The 25,248-nt window shown below is 40.1% G+C and overlaps 2 protein-coding genes across 2 annotated transcripts in view; one reads left to right on the forward strand and one right to left on the reverse strand.

Moving 5' to 3' along the window:
- DYTN (dystrotelin) overlaps positions 1-25,248 on the reverse strand; it is a 45,075-nt gene that overhangs the window by 13,755 nt on the left and 6,072 nt on the right. Inside the window, 11 exon segments of the mRNA XM_068685974.1 lie at positions 13,674-13,820; positions 14,384-14,867; positions 16,106-16,265; positions 17,209-17,279; positions 18,962-19,118; positions 20,722-20,867; positions 22,189-22,254; positions 22,256-22,301; positions 23,102-23,265; positions 23,586-23,657; positions 24,339-24,427. Coding sequence (XP_068542075.1) covers positions 13,717-13,820; positions 14,384-14,867; positions 16,106-16,265; positions 17,209-17,279; positions 18,962-19,118; positions 20,722-20,867; positions 22,189-22,254; positions 22,256-22,301; positions 23,102-23,265; positions 23,586-23,657; positions 24,339-24,427 — 1,559 coding nt within the window. The 3' untranslated portion in view covers positions 13,674-13,716.
- Positions 976-8,727, forward strand: FAM237A (family with sequence similarity 237 member A). The gene is made up of 3 exons (XM_068685973.1): positions 976-1,487; positions 3,997-4,415; positions 8,495-8,727. Exons 2-3 carry the CDS (start codon positions 4,004-4,006, stop codon positions 8,632-8,634), a joined length of 552 nt encoding a protein of 183 aa, XP_068542074.1. The 5' UTR covers positions 976-1,487; positions 3,997-4,003; the 3' UTR covers positions 8,635-8,727.

Here is a 25,248-nt window from a genome sequence, read left to right on the forward strand (position 1 = left end):
AAAGTACTACTACAGACACAAAACACTTTTACATGGATTGCCATAGACAGTAAGAAATAAAGCATCGGAAGAAAAGAATAACTGTTTATTGCAATGGGTACATTTTAAGATCATTAGTTAGGAAAAGAATATGCTTCTTCATTTACATGGACCAAGCTCATAGGAAGATGTAAGTTAAAAAGATACAGATGGCTAACAGAAGAACCAGTGCTTTAGGCTAACTTGTCAGCAGACCCGCTAGTGTGTCCCCACTGACTTTAACAAAGAAAATCTCGATACTATAAAGCAGGGTTACCTCCTCCAGGGGAAAGGATTACAGTTAGAAGTGCAAAGACAGAGGGGAACAGCAAGTTAGTCTTGAAAAGGAAAAAAAAAAAAGTAGGGAGGACACTACTTCCCAGCTGGTATGAACTGGTGCAGCTGCACTGACTTCAGGTGCTCAACAGAGCAGTGTGCTACATAATCTGGCCTGCAGACTAGAGTTATGAAGAATGGTCTCACCTGCCCTATTTGCTTCAAATAGCTACTGTTAAAAAAAGTTATGCTGGACACTGGTTAGTAGCCTGTTCCTGGAGCCCCAGCTCTTTGGGTTGGTTGCATGGTTTAAGCATGCCATGGGGCACACTGAGCACAGGGAGAGTTGCCACTTATAGAGCTGAGCATGGGCCTTTTCACCAGTGCCCTCCTTCCATTTCCCTACTAGCACAGCCTATTCTGGCATGTGCATCAAGATTTCGCAGCCATTTCAAGTGGGGGGCAGTGGAAAGGAGATGCAGCGGAGAACCTCACAGAGAGGAAGTGCAGGAGTAACAGAGCACATTAATTTTCTGTGGGAGAAATGTAGCCCTTTTGGAGGGCACACAGCCAGCCTGCATGTGGCTCTCCTCTGCCTTGCCTTGTGTGAATTGAGCTGCAATTAACAGCTCAGCCCCACAACCGCAGTTAATTCCTTCACTGGGTCTTTTTTTCCTCTTTTTCCATTCTTTCCCGGGTCTCCACCTCAGTGGGCAGCAGAGCTGGTCCTGCCGCTGCTGTGTGGGCTGAAGCCCGACCAGCGAATACCCCTAGCTTTGCCACACAGACCCCTTCTCCAGGGGAGAGTGGAGGATGGAAAGGAGACGCCTCCAGCAGCCAGGCACAGCAAGGACGGTGCCAGGTGGCCGAGCCTGGCCCGGACGCCTAGAGCTCCAGCACGGGGACTTGCTTTTACCCTGCCCCTCTGAGCGGCAGGCAAGGAGAGGGGGCGAGGGACCGGCGCCGGACGAGCCCCCGGGAGGGGACACGGGAGCGGAGCGGAGCGCGCCTCGCAGCGGGGCGGGAGGCAGGGAGCGCCGGGGAGCAGCGGCCGGGGCCCGGGGGTGGGGGCCGCTCCCCGAGCCCTGACGTAGAAACTAAGCGGGGCTGCCCGCCCCGGCTTCTTAAGGAGAGCGGCGGCGGCGGCGAGCGCCCTGCCCTGCCCGGCCCGCCCCGCACGCCGCAGCGCCGAGGTAAGGGACGAGGGCCGGAGGGGGGGAACGGGCAGGGGGAGCCCCTGGGGCCGGCCGCGGCGGGGAACGGGCGGGGAACTTTTGGGGTTGGCGCTGCGCTCGTTAGAGGAGGAGGGATGTTGGGGGGTCCAACAGCGGGGAGGAAAAAGAGCCGGAGCCACGAGGTGCAAATAACACGCTCACACACACACGAGAACTTCAGTTTATGGGGGGACTGACCCTAAGAACTGGTGTGTGAGGGGTGGGATTCGATGGAAGCGCTCACCACGAGCACCAGTAGGGCACTAACGCAAGCCGAGATTTCCTGGGCATTCCCCCGGCTCTTGGCCGCTGAAACAAAGCCCGTGGCTTGCAGAAGGCTGAAGCGAAGTGTTCCCCGTGTTCAAGCAGATTGTAAGGACCAGGAGTCGTGGCTGCTGGCCCCGAGCAGTGCCTGAAGCAGGACAGTCTCTTATTAATGCCTCGGCAGCAGCAGCTCCTCCAGCCACCCCTCTGACAGGTCCGGAATCCCTCCTCCCTGTCTTACAGAGTTTTGTAACTTAGGGAGTTTCCAAAAGGGGGCCGGGGAAGCAGAGAAAGTAAAGCGACTAGTTCAGCTGTTAACCAGGGGAAAACAAATAACCCCTACCCAAGTGGCAGAACTCTCCTTAAACCCCAGTTTTAGTAAGACTCCTTAGTTCAAACTATTTGTTTGGGTTCCCTCCCACCTCTATGATCCTCTACCTGAGAGTGCCAGGTTGCTTTGAAGACTTTAAGCTTGCTGAACAAAGTTAGTTACACCCCTTGAAAGAGTCAAGGTAAGCAGATGTAGGTGCACATTGCCCAGCATCTATGCACAGGCGCCTGCTGCCCAGCGTCAGGCTGTGATGCACCAGGCAGGAGGAACGGGGCAGTGACCCACAGGAGGGCTTCAGCTTTGCCTCTCAGAGAGCAATCAAAGCCTGCCTTCAGCAGCAGGGTACAGAACACTTCTGGAGATCCTGGTAGCAGCACGAGGACAGCCCCATTACCACCACCGCTGCCATGAGCGACAGCCCACTAGGCAGAGCAGCGTGGGAAGTGTGTGCTGTCCCCCTTGATTAAATGTGAGGCTCAGATCCGAGGCTGTCAAACCAACATTCCTCATGGGATTCTAATTCAGACTGAATATAGACTTTACTCTCCAACTGCTTTACAGTCAAAAGCCTCCAAAATGTTCCTAAAACTTGACCATGTAGCCACATAGGGGGCCAGATAAGAATATCACTGTGAGGACTAAAATCCCTAAGAAGTTTTTTAGAACTGCAATGAAACACACTCGTAAAAGCAGCCTAGTGCTCCCTGGTCTCACACACTGGCTGTGGCTAGGCTGTATTTCACACACAGTACCTCTGCACACACACCTCCTCCTGCCTTTGACATTTTTCATCACATAGAGACATTGCTTTTGCTCCTGATGAGCACTCATGGAGAAGGCTTTCTACATGAAGAGCCAGTTGCTTATTAAGATAGTCTAATTAAGAGAGGTAGCTTCTTCCTCAAAAAGAGGACACAACACACACAAAACAACCACAACACGTGTGCTGAGCTGTTGCTTTTCAAACAGAGTTGTTTGTCCTAAAAGCTCATTTTGGATGTCTCTGATTTCTACAAATGGGAGGTTCTACACACACAGTGATCTAGACTAAAAATAAACTCCTAAACTGTTCCACATCAGAAAGGTGTATCGGAAATATACTGCAAACACTAGAAAATACACAACATGTACTAGAAATGAAGTCTGATGGAGGCAACTGAGCCTTTCTGTCCCCCAAAGGTTATTGTTCTCCACATTTCTCCCTCTGCAGCTACTTATCAAGATTCACAATGTTAACGTAACAGCTATCTCTGATAAGCATCCATACATTTATATACAGCATGTATATATGCATGTACAATAGAGGTGTTACGCTGTGGCTTTGTTATGCCTCTTTTCAGAATTGTTCTGCATTTTAGCAGGTAAAACTCTCCTGGTAAATGGATGATTTTACAAGCTACCATTAATTTACTAGAACACACTTTCAACAAATAGTTTTCTCTTTGCTGCCTGTAGATCCCTGGGTGTATGCAGAGTATTTTAAAAGGCTCATAAAAATTGGGGAAAAACAAGACTTTCAAAAGGCTTAAATTTTCTGTAAGAAAAAAAAACAAAACAAAACAAAAAAACATCTTTACTGGAAAAGTTCAAGAATCTGCAAATCAAAAAAGGCCAAAAACTTTCAATATGAACTTCCAGATAAAGAAATACATCATATGGGTCTGAGGATGATTAACAATTTTAACACACTCTTCTGCTGCACAGGATAATGCAATTCCACTGTATTTATATTCACACACACAAAAAAAACATACATGGATTTTTAAATAACAGCAAAACAAATATCATCATCTAGTGCCTTCTACATAATGTAAGATGCTTGGGTTCTGTTCCTGCACCTAACAGTGATGCAGGAACAGTTTTTCAGCTTATATTGGTTTTGTTATGTTTCAGTAACACAATGGATCTTGGTAACAGAGGGAGGAGAATCCACTACAACATGAGGCTCACCTGCTCTCTGCTAATCATGGGAGTGTTCTGTGTGACACCTTTCCTCTGCCATAGCCAAATTGATCCACTGGCTCTAGGGCGAGCAGACCCTCAATGCTGGGAATCCTCCTCAGCGGTCTTACTGGAAATGAGGAAGCCTCGTATTTCTGACTCTGTCAGTGGCTTTTGGGACTTCATGATCTTCCTGAAATCATCAGAGAACTTGAAACATGGGGCTCTGTTCTGGGACCTGGCTCAGCTCTTCTGGGATATTTATGTGGACTGTGTGCTTTCCAGAACCCACGGTCTAGGAAGAAGACAGCTTGCAGAAGCTGAACAGAAGATCACTACTCTACATTCCCAGTACACAAGGAGAAACCAAGGTTATTACTTGTTTAATACACATCTCATAGGCAATAGTGTCTAGTAGGAAAGGAAGGAGGCACAGGCTTATTGTACTATGTGTAACAACATTGAAAGTCAGTGCCACACAGTCCAGTACAGAACTCACGTTAATGTGCAAGGTGACTCTTGTTAATATTCAAAATTTGACCTCCAAATAACATGAACTCTAATGACAGCTTTTAAGTCTTATTTTGGGGGTGGGCTTGGAGATGGAGGGCAGGAGAGGCAGCAGGAGTAGAAAGTTAAACACAGGAAGATTCAAACAAACATGACAGCTCAGCAGCTGAACATACAAAAGATATTCTTCAACACTAACAGTTAACCACTGTTGTGCCATGGACAGGCTAGTTCCAAATTCTCCACTCCGAGGACTGAATTAACCCAGGAACAGTCACACCAGTGCTGCAGGGGAGAGTGGCACTCTTTCAGCAGAAGAGTAAGGATATGTTTAATTGTCATCTGGTAGTCAACCACTAGATGGTTCCTAGTTCTGTTAACTTACTCCAACACACAAACAAACAAAGGACTCAGGTGCAAACATGGTCAGCTACAGATTCAGGAAGAACAGGATCTATGAAACTAAGTGCTGCAGTTCCCTTCCAGGTTCCCTGCCCCAGAGCAAAATACATAGGCTTAAAGCATCCCCACACGCAGTAAGGTGAGAGCTGGTACTTCACAGTAGGATGTACAAAAGGTAGCATGTCACTTAGCCTCCCCATTCCCAGCAGGAAGATATAGCATAGCTTTTCCTAAACCTTAGTCTTCTCCAAGGCTTCAGTCCTAACCCTGCTACCAGTAATGCATCCTTCCCTAGAAAATATCCTATCTCAAAAAGAGGCAAGTGCTATGCTTTGATGGAAGGATAGGAGTGCTGCTGCTATCACCAACAGTTTAGTGCATAGGGCTTATGGACAAAAGGTAGAACTGCCTTTCCGCTTAAAAGGATTCAGACCCTTATCTCTACTTCCTAGATAAGAGCTTTAGTTATTAGGATTTGGGGGACAGTGTCTATGGAATATTGAAGAACCTTTCTGGGGAGTTACCCATTAGGGTGTCTCTGAAGAAGGGACATGAACTCAGGATTTGTCTGCCCCGGAGACTTTGTACCATTGGCCAGTCCAGCTATTACCCATATATATCTGATTTTTTGCGTACATTGGAAGACAGGACTCAATAGGAAGGATTAAGAGGTCCTTACACCCATTCTCTGCAGGGTATTTTAGCCATTAAGCTAGGAGTTGTACTTGAATCAATCTCCCAGACTGAAAAGGAACTCATGCAGTGACAGATTCTAAACTGAACAAACCACCCCAGATGCATTTTTAAATGGCCTTAGATATCACAAATGCAATAAACTGCTCAGTCTTGACCAGGCTAATGCACTTCTGGGTGCAAGCAGAACACAGCTTTACACACAGGCCAGAAGTAATATCAAAAACTAAAAGGACCACCACGCTAAAGCTCCAGATGCTTTTCTTCACCCCCCGCCACCCCTTCCCAAAGAATATATCTTCAAATGTTGCTGCCTAAATTCCCTCTAAGCCTTTTGTTTGCAACTAGTTCTTAACATCCATATCACACAGTGATTTTTCTAAACAAACAACTTCTCTTCAAGACTAACAGTCAAGATTAAGAGTCACAACATGATGTGTTTCGAAGTACCTTTTTTTTTTGTTTTGTGATTAATACTGACTTTTGTTTACTCCTACACGCAGAGATTTTAAGGCACTACTACTTATTCTCACTTTAAGAGAAACAAGGATTTCCAATCCCCCCTTCCCACACACACACTCTTTTACATCCATTTGGTGACTTGCAATCAGCTCATCTGGTTTCTCTGTACCTTTGATTAACATCAGTTGGTAGCAGGCAGCTTACAGCAGTGACAGACTACACTTTATTTCTCAGAGGAACTATGTAACCTCCTATCCAAGTCTCCCAGTTTCTTAACAAAGCCAGCTGCTAAATCTTTGTAACCCTTGACCTTACTGCCTTGTTTAGTCAGTAAAAGCAGAAATCAATTGGTAATAGTAGCAGATAGCAATCACAGATAATGAGGAATTTGATTACTGCTCCTTAAGCATAAAGAGACATACAAGTTTGTTTTCTTAGCCCAAAGAGAAACATTAACAGTATTTAAATGACCCGATATTCTATTCCTATTCCACATCTACACGAGCAGGTACAAATAGCTTTCAGTAAGCTTGTTTTAAAGGAGTCAAACAGTAAATCAATTTTTTTTTCCCTTTATATTGTGACTTTTACAACTGCTCATAACATCTTTATTTCACGTTTTTCTTTCTTCTTAAGTATTTACAACAATTGCAATTTTTTTTGAATGTCAAGATGTCATGAATCAGGGGTGATCTATAAGCTGTATTCACTGCAGTTCCGTAAGCATACTGAATAGAAAAATCAAGATGGACCTGGACATGGCACATAATAATAATACTTTAAAAGCAGTATTTATTACAACAGTGTCAGGTTTCAGAACTAAGGGATAAATCCCATGAGGTCATTGTGATAACCAAGTAGCAGAAACTGCACTTGTCTAAGAAAAATGTAAAAACCTTCCAAGCCAAAAACAACCAAACCAACCAACCAACCAAAAAGCAACAAAAAAACAGTAGTCCTTAGTAAAGCTTCTAGGTAGTACTGAACAGAACTATCCCGTCACACTGAAGAAACACCTCCAACAGTTCCCCCAGACTTGGCATTTTAAGGAAACAAGGTTGTCTGACTGTACACAAAAACAGCAGTAGAAGTATCTGAGGTCTAGGCTTATAGCTTTAAACACTGTTTTCTGAATCAATATAGTCCTGCTAGACTCCTGATTTTAGTTACCAACAGGTCTGAAAATATTCTTCAAGCTCTACACAATCCATGAAAAACAACAAAATCAGAACTGTTATACAAGTTACTTGACAAACTGCTTCCATCCACTAACACCACACTTAACCTAGCAGTATAACAACATGTTTAATCCCCTAGACAGCCTACAGAGAAGCACTAGTCAGCTTTAGATTGAGACAAGTGGGGAAAACTCCTTTACAGTTACCTGACCAAAGCATCTTTAGTCATCCATTCATTCCTTCCCCCTACCAGAACTTAAACACAGAACTTAAGCACTGTGAAAAAGCAGGTTTCAAAAAAGCACTTCTAACAGATCACAACAGAGTAATCAGATGCATCATAAATGTAACAACTCTCAATGAGCCAAAATAAGACTTAAACACAAGAAGAACATAACTTTTGTACTCACAGCAAATCTTCCTGAACAGTAATTGTAGAAGGTCCTCCTCCAGAAGACACATACCACAACCCTAGCAATAGTGTTTGAAGAATACAAATACAAAAAGCCCTCTACCTCCTTTCTACCTCTCCTCTCCTCCCCCAGCAGTCTGCCCTCTAAGAGTGCTAACAGCTGTGCACTCCTCCCCTCACAGGTGCAGGAACTGGGTTCAGATCAGTTATTGCATTTGGTCCAGCTGCCAGGGATAAGACACAACTTGCTGTCCCAGTTCTGCCAGGGCTGCAGGGTGCTAAGTGGGGCAAAGACTGCTGTATAAAGCTTTTTTTTTTAGCTTGGTAATTAAATGTACACTGTGTTAAAATGTTAATTTTTGAGAAGAGGAATTGCTAAGAAAATATACCGTAGAGTTCCTCAAGGAAATACCCAACATGCTGCTAAATGGTTTGGGAGATCTCATTCACTGTGCAAAGACAATGATAAGCAACTAAGTCTGTAAGACTGAGCAGACTCTGACAGACAAATGTTCTGACCCCACTAGTTACACGTGGAAAAGTTTTATAGGAAGGCTGAAGGAAAAGGTCTGTGATGGGGCAAAAGACTAGAGTATTTGTCAATGAAACGCAACCTGCAAATGGAAGGGCATAGCTTATCATCAAAACAAGAGGTCTGGGGCCGTGACAGACATTTACTGCTGAGAAAATAGGGACAGTAGCAGCTAAAGATGGGGGAAGCACAAATGTGGGAAACTGAGACTCCGCCATTTTTAAATTGTTTACTTATATGTGTTTTCATGTCACTTTTCAGGGATGTTTTCTCATATTCAGAGGTCACCAGTTCTGAAGAAGAAAGACATGTTTGAAGATTTAATAAATATACACATGCATAAGAGTAGATCTACGTTACTTGGAAGATTCATGGGAGAGCTAGGGAAAAAGAGGAAATGATAGATCTACTTCAGAATCTCAATCTGTAGATTTTTTTGAACTGTTTCTTTAGGATTTTTGCATTTTAATCCTCAGTGATGTTAATTTATATAGTTGTAGCCATTCTTCCACCACGAGCACTGTATTTCTGATTAACTTTGTGTGTTTATTTGTTAATTTTTGTTTTTCTTTTTTTTTTTTTTCTTTTTACACTGCCTATGAATTTAGTCTCTCTAATAAACTGCATGGTTTATAAGCAGTTGCCTACTTTAATCTGTATGTATATCAGTCTTTTTGTAATGCACGTGACCTACTCAAACCATTATCTTTTGGGTGCCCAAATGGGAAGCAAATGATCCTCCAATAACATATAGACCAACAGAGCAGGAAGTTGCCAAAAACTTCCACCAGCTCCAGGACAGGATTTGAGCTGAGGTGGTGATGTTTTACTGAGTGCACAGTTATATACACATGCAAATCAAGTGCTGCAGAAAGACGTCATCCTGTTAAAGTAGTATGTATTTTTAAATTAAAAATATCTTTAAAAAATCCTTTCAGTTTACCAGCAAAAATACAAATGTTAACAGGTGTTACCAGCTCCTCTATTTTCACAAAACCTCTTTATGGTATTTCCCCCAGATTTTTATTTATAAAAGTGCTTCGTAAAATGCAATCAAATTATGTAATCAAAAGAATTCTCATACACAACTTGAATTTGCTCCTTTTTTAGTTTTCAAGATCTTTGTGGCCAAGTTTCCTCTGACTGTTATTGATAACTCTAATAGGCAATTTGATATAAACCAAATGCAACAAAACTTTGGGCATGTAACATTTGATGCTTTGATGAATTACTTTCATTGCCTGGCCAGATGAACACAAACACAAAATTCAGCTTTCCAGGGCAAGTCCATTTAGTTGCTCATTCAAAGTTTCTTTCCTTGAGCATGTGGCAATTTATTTACTTGTTTAGTTTCAAATTGTCCAAAGAAAACCTCATTTGCAGAAGCATTTTGGGCATTCAGCATCTTGCAGAAATAGGTTTGAGTAGTAAAATGGTTAAATGAAATCTTGAAACGGTTACTGGGCCTGAACAAAACAAAACTTAAACATAGTTCCATTGGATGAAATCCTGATCTAATGAAAGCAGATGGCAAACCTCAAGAAGCCTATCAACTTCAATGTAATTGAATTTGTGCTTAAAGTTAAGCATGCAACAAACCATTTAAATGTTGAAATGAGGGAACATGTTCAGAGCAAGGAACACTAAAGCAGTATGAGTACAGGAGCACATCCCTGCCTGCAGCCACTGCCTGCAAGAGTGTTCGGCTACCATGTGGGAGGAAGGCAAGAGCACGGTTACAAGAGATCTGATCACTCTTGTTCTACTGTTGTTAATTATCTAAATTATATTAATATATCTAAAAGCCCCATTATGCACAGCTTTGTATTAACATTAGGGAGAGTCTTCACCCACAGTCCTTATAGCTACTAAGAAAAACAACAAAGTATGATAGGGGCTGGATGCCAGTCAAGTAGGATTGGTATTGTACAAAAGGACGTTATCACTTCCCATATGCTCTCAAACTCTACAAAACATAAAAACAGAACCTGAACAACTACTGTTAGACTCTTTCACAGAGCCCTTCAGGAAGAGGCTAGTGCTTCCAATCTTGATATCCTCCTCCTACAAGAGCAGGATCCCTAGAAAAGGGCTGCTGGCAGCCTTCTTCCTTCTGTCAGATAGCAGCAGAAATGGAGAAAGACCACTGCTGGCCAAGCTTATGTTTATCTTAAACAAATTCACAATACTGCTCTGCTTCAGCAAGTTCCCTAATTAACAGGCCGTAGCGTCATTTGGCCTTTGAGGGAAGGGGCAGGGAAGGATTAGTATGTGGAAGAAAGACTAGGAAAACAGATGAATCTTTAGCATAGGCCACCCTATGGAGAACGTTTGGAAATTGCTGATGTAAAGGAGACAACCTGTTGTTTAATTGTGCTGAAATAAAAAAGGGGATGCAATTGTATGTAAACCTGCATGTGATAAAATTCCTAAAGGAACTCTTACCTCACATATTTTCTTCTCTCTGAAGGACTTGGAGCTAAAATTGTTTTATAACATAGGTCTTACTTATTTTTATTCAGGTCTTAACAGTTTGGCATAAAAACACAACCAGCTGATGCTGTTTGCTACTGATACACTCATTATAAACTGGGGCTTTCTAGGGTGGCTGTGTTAAGAAAAAGCAAGTGCTCTCAGTATGAGATGCAAGAAAGTTTGCTGTGCAGTCTCAAAGGAATAATTCAAAATTGTCCTGTGGTTAAAGATAGGTTATTGTCTCCTATCAATCTCCCCTGTGAACTCCGTTGCAGAAATTAGGGTGAGCCAGGATTGTTTTTGCAGGTACTGCTCTTTGCTTGCTGTTTCTCAGTCTGAGTGTGACAGGAGAAGGATGGGATGAACATTTCTGACTGAGATTGCTTCACTGTCAGCTGGACCAAGTGACAACAAAATAAAGGTCTTGAGTCTTTGCCCCTTTCATCTTACAGAAAACTAGCAGCTAAATAGCTGATTATTGATGTGAGAAGACATGTCCCTGAGCCTTTACCTGCTGCCATGAAATAACAGTTAAATACTAAGAGGTTCAGGCATATCTATCTATAAGCATTTGTGTTCCATACCTGTCCCATACTGCATCTGACCAAACCAGTATTTGTCATCTGTCACTGCTTCCAATCAATTTTAATTCAGATGCTCCTACTCCGAAGGGTATTCAAAGCCTCATCAGAAGCTGCTGCATATCTTCTCATAACCATCAGTTATGTTCCTTGGATCATTGTTTTTATCTCTTGGCACTGGTATATCACAAAATCTCTAAGCTTCTATTTCACACCACATTCTATTCACGTGATAATATGGATATATGCACCTCCTAGCAAATTCATCACTATCTATTTCCTGTTTTCTGGCATCCTTCTCCCTCAGTTATTTCCTTTACCTTTCATCCTCTTCACCCTTCATTTGCTACAGAAAAAACGCTTGTTAGCTTTCAGTTGCATACCACTCTTTGTTGCTGTAATTCTTGGATGTTTGCATCATATGTAATCAAGGGTTTCTGTGATTTAAAGTAGCAGAAAAAAACAGGAATGTTCATAAGCACCACTGCCATAGCGTAATGTCTTTCAAGAAGGTGGCTGAGGTGTTACTAAAAGAAAACAATGCCTCTAGCCATTTTAGCAAGAGCCAAACAGTTCCTTTATCTTGGTGAATTTAATTTGTTATGAAAAATATAAGAGAAGGAAAACATGGAATATTAAGTGGTCTGTTGAGCAGCTTTTCTTCAACACTACACTTTCCATCAGCCTTTTTCCTATTGCATTCCCTATTGCATATTATACATGAAGCTAAGCACCAGAATATATAATTTACCTGTTTTTTTTTCCCCCACAGTTTCCAAAAATATTTTGCTTTCACCCAAACTAAATTTGTTTTCTTAGTAATCACAGACAAATTCCTGTAAAAATTAGGAGTCTTCTCTCTCTTGGCAAGCTGGAATAGCTTTAATGACTCAATTAGAATCCTTAAAACATGCAAATTATTCTTGTACTATGAGTGTTTTTGAGCCCACGTGCACATACTCATTCACTATTTTTCGTGCACCTTCTGCAGAACCACGATAGTACAATCTACAATTTCTCTCTCTGAAGTGGTTCTGAATCATTTCCTTTTCTCAGATCTTTAAAATACTTTTGTGCACTATGTTTTCCTTGCTGCCATCATTATGAAGAGATACAGCAGTTCCTGTGAAGTAACTCAACCATGGCACTGTTGAGGAATTCTACTTGGCAAATTTGCCATGAGTTCGTATTGTCTAGTTCATACAAAGAAGTCAAACATCCAATAATAACATACAAATCCCTATCTTCACCCATTATCTCAACCTTCAGAACTGCTGTCTCTAAGACAATATGCAATTGAGGACCCTCTCCATCATTACAGATTATACCAGAGTATCTCACTGAAACTGCTGGTGTTGCACTTCTATAAAACAAGCAGCCAACAAGAAATGATGAAAGGAAAGCAATGAACACCTATTATTTTTCTCCTAAGTAAAATCTAAGTTCTTTCCAAGGCTTTTACTCACCCATCACCATAAGATAGATAACATACGGTAGTATGAATGGATCAAAGCTGTATGCAAAGTTTCTTTTTTCTGGTACCTTTCTTTCTCTTCAAATCCTAGACTGTTTGCTGCTGAGGCCTAATAGATGCTTTCTTAAATTCAACAAATGCAATCTGCTACCTACAGCCAGTTATCTATTTTCAAACTTCCATATTGTAAGTATATTTTTATATGAGTATATATGCCTGTATATGTGTACAGGCTTGGTAAGTATTTTTAATACTTCTGAAGTTTTAGATTTACAGGACTAGCAACTAACAAAAAATGACTTCTCACACATTTTTGATGCTGCAGGTAACATATTCCTAATAACCATTCTATACTAAGCATGATATTCTTATTAACAATTCTACACAAATATATATATTAAAAATGTAAAGGCTCCTCTAAAGCAATCAACTTCCTCTAAATGTGCAAACAATGGTTTCCATTAATCATGAATTTATCAGTTTGGACAAATGTGACTATCTAAGTATCAAGTATTGAGAAGTCTGATAGTTAAGAATTTATTCCTTCCTAATGACTAAGAAAAAGTGATAGAAAATACAGCATCGAAATCAACTGACTCAAGCTGTCTCTTATAGAAAAAAAAAAATGTTTCTTAAATACAAGCTATTATCAGTTAAATAGCAGTGAGAAAAATAGTAGAGGACAGTTGTGAATGCCAGTGTACCATTAATGAAGACATACTTTTTTTTTTTATCAGTTGCCTCTACATCTACTACATATGAACTAGAAAACACTAATAGAAAGGGAACCTTATTCTCTAACACATTTTATGGTTCCTGGTGAAATCAGTAAATGCAGAAATCTGTTATGATTAGTTATTACAGTGCAATATTTGAGACACTTTGAAGTGTCTGACATGGCTTTACTTACCTTCGATAGTTCAGAGGAGCTGTAAGGTGAATGCCAGTTTCTGTCACTTCCAAGCTGGCAAAGTTATTTGGTTGATGAGGTCAGAGAAGGATCTGCAAACATGTTCAGCTGCAGAGAAGAAATCCTGCTTCAAAGCTGACTGTTGAGCTGAAAAGAAAGGATTTTATGTGTTTCAGAGCATTTGATTGCTACAAGATACTCTTTATAAATCTCTATCACAATTCCATATGAACAGCAGCTTCTTCTGTCGCTCTCCTCATTACATCCTCATTATCAAAAGTGAGGCATCATGAGTGTTGAACAAAGCTCTGCTGTAGTAAGACCACTGATTACAAAGGCATTTGGATTGCTGCAATTTTGCCTGGGGCTAAAGTCATTGTCACAGCACAGGCAACAGAAGAGACCTCCAGTGGCCTTATCAGTATGAGCATGCTCCTTAATTGACTGCTGAGACTGACATCCTCTTACATGCTTTAACTTAACCTGTTTCAAATTACTCAAGCATTAGGGGCTATATTCCACCTTAAAGAGAAGTGTTCCATCCTATAGTATAGCACTGGAGTACTTCTACAATGGCAAAGGTAAGATTCCTCTGAGAGTTAAATTATTTATGAGGGTTTCCTCTGAGGGTCAAATTATTATGAATGAGATTATAAAGTAAACTGGATAAAGGTGAGAAAACATGTCTAGATAACCAGGAGAACTTGTACCTGATTGGGCTTGAAGAGACAATGCATCCTTCAATTTCATCACTAGCTGCTGCAGTTCCACTTCCTCACTGACTTCCTTTTCATCAGGTGGTATCTGTATTGCAGTGGGAGTGAGAACTGTATTCCCCACAATGCCACTGCAGGAGTTTTCCATCAATTCAGGCAGATAAGTTTGATTCTCTTTTGCTTTTTTACGCTGTCCAATCAAAAGTCCGTCACGCTGCAGGGTCACTGACTTCACTGGGTCTTCTGAGAATATAAAGTTCATTGTAGCAGGAACCTCAGGTGTCTCTAAAAGCTGCATTCTATTTTCAGAGTTGGGGCGATTCAAAGCTTTCCAGTCTGCACATGTTCTGGAAATGGGATTTATTTCGGCAGGATTTAATCCACCCTGCATTCTCCTTTCCAGAAGGACATGCTGATTTCTTGGCATCATATTCTGATGCAGTGAAAAAGAAGGATGTGTGGTTGACTGTAACATGGTCTACAAAAGACAAAACACAGAAACAACATAAAAATAACTTATGCTTTGGTTGCTGGTAGAGATAAAATAGGTGGGAAAAAATATTTGGAGTCATAATAATTATTATTATTTCTTTAATTTCTCACATATTAAAACCAATTCTTTCCACAAATAAAATATTTCTCTGCAGTGAAAAGAAACTTTGAGTTTGGATAATCTATGTGTCCACTTTTTCCACAATTCTGATCTGAGGACATCATATGCTTCAATGCCATTGAAAAGTGGCAATAATAATGTTCAAAGGCTAAATTTGCAGGAAAAATCATCCTAAAATAATTAAACTAAGGAAAAATAAAAACAACATATTAAACATGTATCAAACATCTCAAACCTTTTAACATTCAAAATTCCAAAATCAGTCTGGTTGTCAGTGCCACGATTGTAGTTGGAATTTTCTAGTCAGAACCAGGATGGCAAATACCATTATTGCACAAACACTTAATCTGAGTAACTGGGATGCGCTGGACACCTAACTGCACATGTGCAGCCAGCCCTACATGTTGGGGACAGACCAGTGTCATAGTGTATACAGAGGATGGTATGACATGCCAGGTCACAGTGGACTCCATGTGCTAGTGATATCAAGCTGTGCACTACAGATGTGTCTGGCTTTCCTATATGTTTGATCTGAAAAACACTCTAAAAGTAGCATGGTCAAAAATGCTACAAAATGCTGCAAGTGGCACACACATATGAAATCCCGGTAAAACACAGCCTTTTCAGAACCTTAGAGATTCTTTTAAATTACATTACCTCTTGTTAATTTAAATCAATAAAATATTTTCCATAAGAGGTCTGTATTACATCCCAGTACAAGATAAAAGTTAGAAATGACAGAAAAGTATTTTATTTATTTTGTGTTAATATGGGACTCTAAAGGAACAACCACAATGAAGTATCTAACACTTCTGTTGGAAACCATTTTCTCACTCTTATTGGAAACCCCTGTCATTATTTTAATTGCAGTAGTATCTAAACAACCCAGACACATTTGTCTGGGGTAGGTGCTAGATATATACAGAGTGAGAAGAAAATCCCTGCTGCAATAAGCCTATCTGCTTTCTCTGAAGACAAAAAACGGAGCAGATAAACAGAGTGTATGAAATAGTACCAAGATTTCTGATCTGCAAGAAAAGTAGTAATTAGTGTTCAGTAATTGTCCATAGTTGTAAAGATTTTTCATACATTTATCACTATACCTTTATATCTTGCTTTATTTGCTGCAGCTCCATTTGCAAGTTTTCATGGCTTGCTCTCAAGCTTTGGAGTGTTGTCTCTATTTTGCAGCTTCTGTCTTCCTGGCAGCTGTGAAGAAATTGCACTTTGTCCTTCCATTTATTGAATTTCTTCTTCATGTTCCTTACAGGGACACAGAAGGGTGGGAATTTTGCTGGATCAGATAACCCATTACACACACATATATACAATCACAGAATAGGGCAAACACTGTAGCACAAACTTTCCTCTTTTACAGTTCAGGAAACAGCTTCTGGCTTAGAGGCCAGTATTTCAAGAATTAGGCTGTATAAACAGAATTATCAAGAACAGGAGTGTTCTAGAGGAAAGATGTGAGCTGAGTGGAAGTGCAGCCAGGAACCATGCCTTGCATCTTAGGGTTTGATGTTTCCCAAAAAGGTGGCTGAAACTGGAAGAGACGTCATAGTAGTCCCTCTAAGAGCAACTATTCTGGCAACTCTTATTGCAGACCTCTGACCTGCAGACTCTGGTTTCAATGGTCACAGACACAATTACATCCACAGCACATTTCTATATATATACAAAAAAATTGAGGGAAAAGCAAAAGTGACAGAAAAAGGTGAGCATGGTTACAGCTAAGCCCGTACCATAAACAGAAAAGAAAAATGAATGTGAAATGTGTCATATTCTAATAATAAGTATTAAATATCAATATAACATTCTATGTCAAAGGTTTGAACACCAGAAGGGATTTCTGTAGTAATCTAAGCCATAATTTTTTTTGCAGCAGTTAATCTATCAGGCCTGTTACCTCTATTTGCCTTAAATCATATTCTTTATAGAGATATCCTACCTTGATTTAAAAACTTGTAGTGAATTATCAAGTTGACATTATTTAAACTAATAATTACAGTAATGCTGATGAAAGCAAACCAAAATGTTTTGTTTTGCCTGAAATTGTTTTTCCAGTGATCTTCACTTGTGATTTTTGTTGCTGAGCTACTTCATTCATGCCCATTTGACATGAAATTATTTAAAATCTCAATATTTTTCACTGGAACAGTATTGCCCACCAGTCTTCAGTTGTATTATTGCATTTACCTACCTGCTTTCATTGTGAATACTTCTGAGGGAATCATGCATTTTTAACATATCTGCTTCAAAAGAGGCTATTGCCTGTAATAAAAAAGAGAAAAATATCTGTTCGTGATTTTATCAGCAATAAAAATTTATTTTCTAGGCAAATTCTGCTATAGACAGGCATGGTAAATTGGGGAATTGGCCCATTTTACAGATTTACTAAACTTATCAGCTGATTGCAACCAACATACACATTAATGCATTTCTAATGGCTATTACAAAAGACTGGAAAATTTACTCAATATAGAACAAATTCTTTGTCCTATGGCACATTCTAAGTGTTTTCAGAATTTGTTTTGTTTTCAATCAGAATAAAACCTCATACCTTTGAATTTCTGCAAAATAGAATATTCTGATTTGGAAACAGTCTCTCCCAAGTCACACAACTGCTTTGGAAGAAGGAGATGGAAGGAGACAGACTGGATGCATAAGGGAGGAGAAAAACCTCTGATCTTTGGATTAAAGTAGAAATCTCTGAGTCACACAGGACAGTAGTTCCAGAAGTCAGGGAGAAACTTTCAAAGTAAACTGCCTTAGAGGCATGGTATAAGATGGTCTGGAATCAGGTTTGCCATTTAATTGTAAGACACATAGCTGAGACCTCAGGACCTTCAAAAGCTAACGGAGTCTTTTAAAAGCTACCTTGCGTTGGTCCTACAATCTGCATCTTTTTAAGCAATCTGCACTAACAGATTTATACTCATTTTCCAATATGTTGGAAATCAGTATAAAACTGCTCAAAAAGAATTTTCATCCCAGAGGGAAAATGAACAAGACTGCAATGCATGTGACAGAGTACCACTACAGTCCTGTCTCAGTGTTTTCCAAAATGGCAAATGCCAGCCATCAAAATGACATGCTTAAGCAATATTTGCCCACCATTGCTACTGCAGATATGTGCTTGCTGGCACTATAGCTCATGCTGGACAGAGTCCTAGAAGACAGTTACTCCAAAGGAGTAGCACAGGAAACTGCCAAGGAAGTGACCTGACACATGAAGGGTAGTTCTCAGTTACTGCATTCTTGGCTTCTGGGAAGAACAGGGTAAGTGGATGACACAAACTGGTTTGAACACAACCCATTGTTCTGTATATTCCAAGTATGGACAGAGCTACCAACCTCTCAAATAAATATAGAAACAAAAAAACTGCTATGTACTTATTTTTATTTACACTATCCTTTCCACTCCTCTAGCATTGTTTCTATGCAGGGAACCTGGAAATAGATTGGTGAAGAGCTTTTATGCATGAGCTATTTTAGTTGGAGTGGACACTACTCTGGGTTAATCCTTAAGAAGGGCCCATTCTGTCCTCTTATATTGCTATGGTGACAAAAAAAAAAAAAAAAGGTCCAAGCCTATTAGGAATTAAGATGTCCTTCCTTGACATTTGCTTGCAGTGGGAGGACATGATGGCATTTTTTGCTGTCAGAATAGAGAGAGGGCTCTAGCTTAGGCAGTCTTTATCATGCTGCTTTAAGACAAAAAAAAAAAAAAATAACAGAGCAAATATTCCTACAAATGCTTCTGAAAGTCACGGAAGTCAAGGAGTCTTGTTCACTAAGTTTTCAGATTCCCCATTTTTTTCTATATGTGAGAAATTAACAAAAAGGTGAAGCTGTCCATTCTTTTTCACTGGTCATTAGACATCAGTTAGATAGTTAACATGGTAGGTCTTCCTCCCAGCTTTAGTGTTATTACACCTTCATGTTTCACTCACCTGTATTTTTGTCTTGTCTTGCTCTGGCGTCTCACTGTTATTCTTGTGTGTTACAGTTCTGCTTTTAGATACAAGCATGGGTGACTCCAGGACAGGTCTGTCCACTGGGAGAGACAGGTTTTCAGGGAATGATGAAGTACTGAGTTCTGCAAGGGGACTGTACACCAACAAAGAAGTACAGAGTAGACAAAGGATCAACCTTTACATGGTTTTGGTACCCAGAACAATCAAAATACAGCTAATGCACTGTGTATAGACAGACAGCCTGCTATTGACTAAGAAAAGGGTATGATTTGTCTGTGCCTGCTAGCATATTTTGGCTGAAAGAATGAAATTCCTTAAAAACAAATTCCACTCTTTCAACAGAACTTCAACAGCAGATTCTTCTTTCCACCCATTTAGCATCAGTGCAATTTGCTACTTCTCTTTTTAAGTTCCAATATTAAGAAGGAGCTAAAGATATTATGAAATTTAACTACAAAAGGATAGCAGAGGGCCAGATATCCTGCTGTGCAGGCCATTCTATGCTGGGAAAAGCCCAGATACCTGTCAGTTACACAGTGACACCTATAATGGCAACTCCAAATTCTGTTTTCTCTCATTGACTGCTACCCAAGCATGAGGTAAGAAAAAACCCACAGAACTGCAAAGAAATTGTGACTGCCCACAGAAGAGTTAAATGATATTCAGAACAAACAGTGAATTTTTGTTGCTGAATACAAGTGGGGATAATTTAACAATGGAAAATATTTTGCATTTCACCACATTTTAAAGAATGAACACTGAAATATTCACAAGAATCACTGTAACTATCACCCACTGAACTTAGTGTATATAAAAAATTTGGTTTCTAGTATTTACCTAGCAGTGTAGCAAAGAGTTTTATAACCAGATTTTTCTCTTCCTTCCCACAAGGATGAAATTAATTTAATTCTTTTAGAGAGGACTGACCTTTTTCCCCTTTTTCAGTCTCACTGAATCCTAATTTGGAGAATATGAGATTCAAGAGAGTTGCTAAGGCTTTATATAGCTAGTAAAGAATTTCCCCCTACATATGTTTTTAGTGCTTATCTCGTATCATTGTTCTCTTCACCTAAATATCAACCAAAAGGCCAGAGCAAGAAAGGAGTAACTATACGGAAAATCATAACAACCTCCAATGCTCATTATTAACTACTATGATCAGTGGAAACACAGTAATGAGTTTACAAATTAACTAAAAGCAGGCAAAACAGAAGTGATCTAAAGGAACGGTAATGGTGATGCAAAAAATCAGCTACTCACTATTGTGAGTAATCCCACAGGACTGCGATTCAGTAGGACTTGAGTAGAATGACATTCACTGAAAACACTGTGGTTCAGATGCAGGAACCATTCAGTCAATTTCCAATGAATTTGTCATGGAGGAGGTGCTTAAAAACCCACTCAGTGACAGGTGCTAAATATTTGCAATACTTGACCTTAGACTGAGCATAAGAAATGGTACAGAGAGAAAGAGATGCTAAAGGAAGGAGGGAAGGAGGACACAAGTATGTTATGTTCTGTAAGACAACTGGTCATTAGGTTGTCAGCACTGTAATCGTGGTTAAGCAACAGAACAATGTGCAGCAATTTCCTATTTATGCTTTCTATTTTTTATGGAAAAATCATGACATGGTCTGTCACAACAAAGCCATTTACTCAAAGGACACAATCAAGCAATATCCTACAGCCTGACACTTTATTTAGAGAGTATAGATTCATTGAAAACAGAAACTCACACAATCTTTTTGTGAGCAGGGAACTGTCTCTCCTCTGTTATCTCCAGAGCTCTCCTTCTCTGAGCCTCCTTTCTTCTGCAGTGGTCTTGAAACAGGTTGTTCCTGACAGTGCAGAGAAAGTGCTTTGCACTCGCCTTTGCTGACATCTATTGGAATGAAGGATAAAAGAGAAAGGAGTGAATTTTCAAGCAGGTGCCCAGAAAAAAAAAAAAAAAAGGCACAACCCAAGGCAAAGGCAATACATGTGCAAGCAAAGGTTTGTTCGTTCCACAGCTGAAGCTGCTGTCTGAGCCCTAGAACTGGAGCTGAGGTGGACAATGATGAAGGACCACAGGCAAGATCAGCTCCAATTCTGGTATGTAAGCAAAACACTGTCCAGGATAAATTCAGGCAACCTGAAAATGTTTAATACAAGCTTTTGACAATTACAATGATAAAGTTCAAAGGCACAACAAGAATTCTGTCCAACTAGTACCTAAGTTCTCCTTTCATCAACAGAAATAAATACTTTTACTAATTATAAGAAGTGTTAATGTATACAGCTTTCCGTGTTTCATGTTCTCCTCTTACACAGTGAAAACCATACTTCAATTTGTCACAGCAGTGCCAGGCTCACGTATAGCTATGCTCCGTAGTTGTTTTATGGGAGGACACAAACCAGTTCTGCCCCAGGAGACGATTGGTAACGAACTTTGGAAGAGCCCTGACAATTGAACAGGAAAAAAGAAGAAAATACACAGCATGCGTCCTAGTTGTTTCTTAATATGGTAATAAAATTACCACAAGGTGTCAGCACAGTAAAGAGAAACAGTGCTGACTTTTCAAATCCCGCCTCAGCAGCCCACTCCCTGGTACAGACAATGTGAAAATTTAACCAGACACAGTCTCCCAGTGATGAAGTCCATCGCTGGAGCAATGAAAGCACAAGTTGCCCCTGTGATGGAGCTCAAGGAGGTGAGCTTACTTGGGCCTATGCTGGCTCTTCATGCTGTCCCCAGCTGACAGGGACAAATGAATCTACAAGTTCTACAATAAAGTTGAAAATGTCTAGAACAAAGGAAGTTTCATGCAGGAGTTAGTACAACTTCAGGATGGATATTAATTTCTGAATGATTCCGCAGTGGCACTGGGAGGAAGGAGCACTGGGACACACTGTAGGACCTTTTCACAGGTGTAAGAAAGTGCTGCAAAAGGCAAATCTGCCATACAGCAGCCTGGGAAGAGGACTTACACTATGACATTTCATGTCTCCACTCAGTTATTTCAGAACAGAACATTCCTAAAGTTAGAAGCCCCCTTTTCTCCTTTCCCTGACTCACTGTTCCCAGATGAATAATACTAATGTCTCATGGGCACCATGGCTGATATATACATAATTTTATAATCAATGTAGTTCAAGAGTCTCTTGCCAAATTGCCCACATAAAGAACCTGAACAGGGCAATGAATCAGTACAATAGGACTCTACCTGCACACAGTGTTTCACAACAGGTTGTGACCTCTTATGTGGTTTGCGGAGACAGCCTGTGAAAAAAGCAGACTTGGCAAAGGTCAAAATTCAGGCACTTCAAACAGCGATACCTATGAAGGTAAACAGACACAGACACAAACACAGACACAGAATTTCTAGGTTGGAAGAGACCTCAAGATCACCGAGTCCAACCTCTGACCTAACACTAACAAGTCCTCCACTAAACCATATCACTAAGCTCTACATCTAAACGTCTTTTAAAGACCTCCAGGGATGGTGACTCAACCACTTCCCTGGGCAGCCCGTTCCAATGCCTAACAACCCTTTCGGTAAAGAAGTTAAAAGGCTAGGTTATTTCCCTGCAACAGAGAACTTGGTGTAAAAGTAAGATTGACTACTAGAAGTCCAGACCCTTGGTTTCTGAAATGCAGAGAAGCACCTCTGTTTTAAACAAAGACTTTCACCAGCATTCTTTGAATGCAAGAGTTATTTTGCCCTAACGACAACAGACTAATCTCCAGAACCCACTCATGATTTTGATATTATTAATTTGCTCCATTGAAACTTAATCCAAGGAAGAAACACCTGTTCTAGTATAGTTTTTGAGATTGCAGTTACACCTTCATATGTTTCTTATGCACCAATTATCTGTATCCACTGCTCTTATGGAAATATAATATTACTACATTATTGATGTATGATTTGTGACTATACAAAGAGCTTAAAATGAAAAAAAAAAGACAAAAACAAACAAAAAAACAAACCTAACATTCTAAGCTTACTATTAGCAAGAACAGACTAACGGTAAAATGTTCATTGTTTAATACAGTAGTTATAGCCTGCAGAGTATGCAAACAATAGTAAGAACAATTTATGTGGATGCTAAAGACTACAGTAATTACTGACATACCTGAGGCCTCTAATGGGTAAATTCTTGCAGACTCTGCATCTAACCTGGTGAGAAACTGTTTCTGAAGCTGATAATCTGTAACATGTAGAGAGCCACAGCAGAAGAGCGGGCTCTGATCTCAGCCAAGACAAGAATTTTTCTTCAACAATTGCTGAATTCAGAACCTGGAAAAAATATACATCTCAACTTCAGCCATTTGCTTGAAAAAAACTGGTGTCTCATCTCAAGTTCCTAATAAAAGGTCTGATATTGCTAGTGTAATGTTTTTCATTCACATAAAATGCTGCTAGGTTTCAAAGGTTTTGGAATAAATGCAAGTCTTCAGTAGTATCTGTAGATATCAATCTCACTATACTGCAAGACTGATGAACAGCCCTGCTCCTTAAAAATAGGTATTGGTGTATGACACATGGTAATACACTTGCAATTTTAATTTACCAGCAACATTCAAAGTCATTTCTCAGGACATCAGAATTTCACTCACCCCTTGGAAACAGCTGTGAGTAGCAATTTCCACACAAGACAGAGTGCAGCTTTCTCCCACAATGGCTGGGATCTGCATCAAGAAGAAAGGCTTAGAAACACTTCAATAAAAAACAGATGTTCCTACCATGCTCTGCTGAGATGGTGACAGCACACAGGTGGTGAAGCTTCAATAGAAACGCCACTTTACATACTATTCTGAAGAAAATCTATTCAAATTCATGCCACCAGTGTGCAATTTCAGAGTTCAGCATGTGTCAGAATGATTTGCTCCCAGCTCACTTACGCTAATGGATCAACACATTATGTTGCCATACTAGAATACTGAAGGACAGTAGGTTTGAATCTCAGGGGTCATTTTCAGACCCCAGAACTGGTGTTCAGCACCAGTTCAGCTGGAAATAGTTGTATGCTAAGGCATTATTGTGCAACTGCAAGCTATTCTACTGATTAGACACCTAAGTTAGGAGTTGCTTTAGCAACAGCTGCATGCAGCTGTTCCCAGGACCTTTAAGCTCAGGCAAAATGAATGTATAGACATACTGATGCCAGGCATTATTCAGACTAAGAGGAGCTACAGGGTTTTATTCTTTAACCTACTCTGCATAGCAGATCCCTACGTCCACACAGTACCCTACTGACTTCAGTTCCATAACGTTACCAAACACAAAACACATCACCCACGTGTGTTTTTCTCCTGGATTAGAATCCCCCCTACAAGACCTGTTGTCTAATAGCATTGCAGTGGCATTACCTGATTTAAGTCTGTTAGCAGGCTTCTCAGGGCACTACGGGTAATCCAGGACTTCTTCCCATCAGGAACAGCATAAAACTCAAAAAAAGCTGAAAATTACCAGAGGAAAGAAACTAGAATACTAGCAGAACCTGAAGAGTCTTCTAGCTACTCATTCTCAAGCTATCTGCATGATAATTGTGAATTACCAAGTAACCCTCTCAAAAAAGTTATTTCCTTGTCTACCTAACGCAGGCTCTCAATGACTGCTGTAACAACACTTTCCCCTACTGGCAGGGGAAGGAGAAGGAAAGCAAGGAAATTATGGAGATCCCTTATCCATGGCAGCTAAGACTGGTAAGGGTGAAGGAAACACTGAATTCATTTCCATGGCTATAAGAAATACATTTAAACAAGTTTACACAAGATATGCCCTGTTTAAATTTTGAATTGTCAATTCCAAGTAATTTGAAAGGAAATACATAATGTGCAATGGAAGAATATGAGACCAATATGCCACTTGTGGTCCATTTATTCTCTGTTTTGAGCACTTAACTCAGGCAGAAATCTTTGTGCTGCCCATTGCATTGGGCTGCTTTCATCTGTTATGTTTAGCTCTTTGAACATTTTTTGTCTAGTGTTAGAAGGACTCTAAAAAAATCCAGGATCTAATATATAAATATGTTTTCTGCTCTAGTGAAACTTAAAAGTAGGGTGTTTCTGTTCATTTTTGCTAGGCAAAAAGAAGTTGGCCTTTATTTCTGAGCTCTGCAATCTTAAGCTGTATTATGTCTTTTTTTCTGAGACTGTTTATGCAAAGATGAATATGAACATTAATGAAAAAGTATCCTTCCACATCAGCCCTACAACAACGCAGTTTTGCGTGGCAGAACTATATTCTCTTTTAAAGTTAAAAAAAATCAGTGTAGAT

This window comes from Anas acuta, chromosome 6, assembly GCF_963932015.1.
Source record: "Anas acuta chromosome 6, bAnaAcu1.1, whole genome shotgun sequence".
NCBI lineage: Eukaryota > Metazoa > Chordata > Aves > Anseriformes > Anatidae > Anas > Anas acuta.

Coding starts and splice junctions, on each gene's coding strand:
- FAM237A (XM_068685973.1), top strand. CDS start 4,004: ATGGATCTTGGTAACAGAGGGAGGAGAATCCACTACAACATGAGGCTC. Junction 4,416..8,494: donor GTACACAAGGAGAAACCAAG/GTTATTACTTGT, acceptor GTCACTTTTCAG/GGATGTTTTCTCATATTCAG.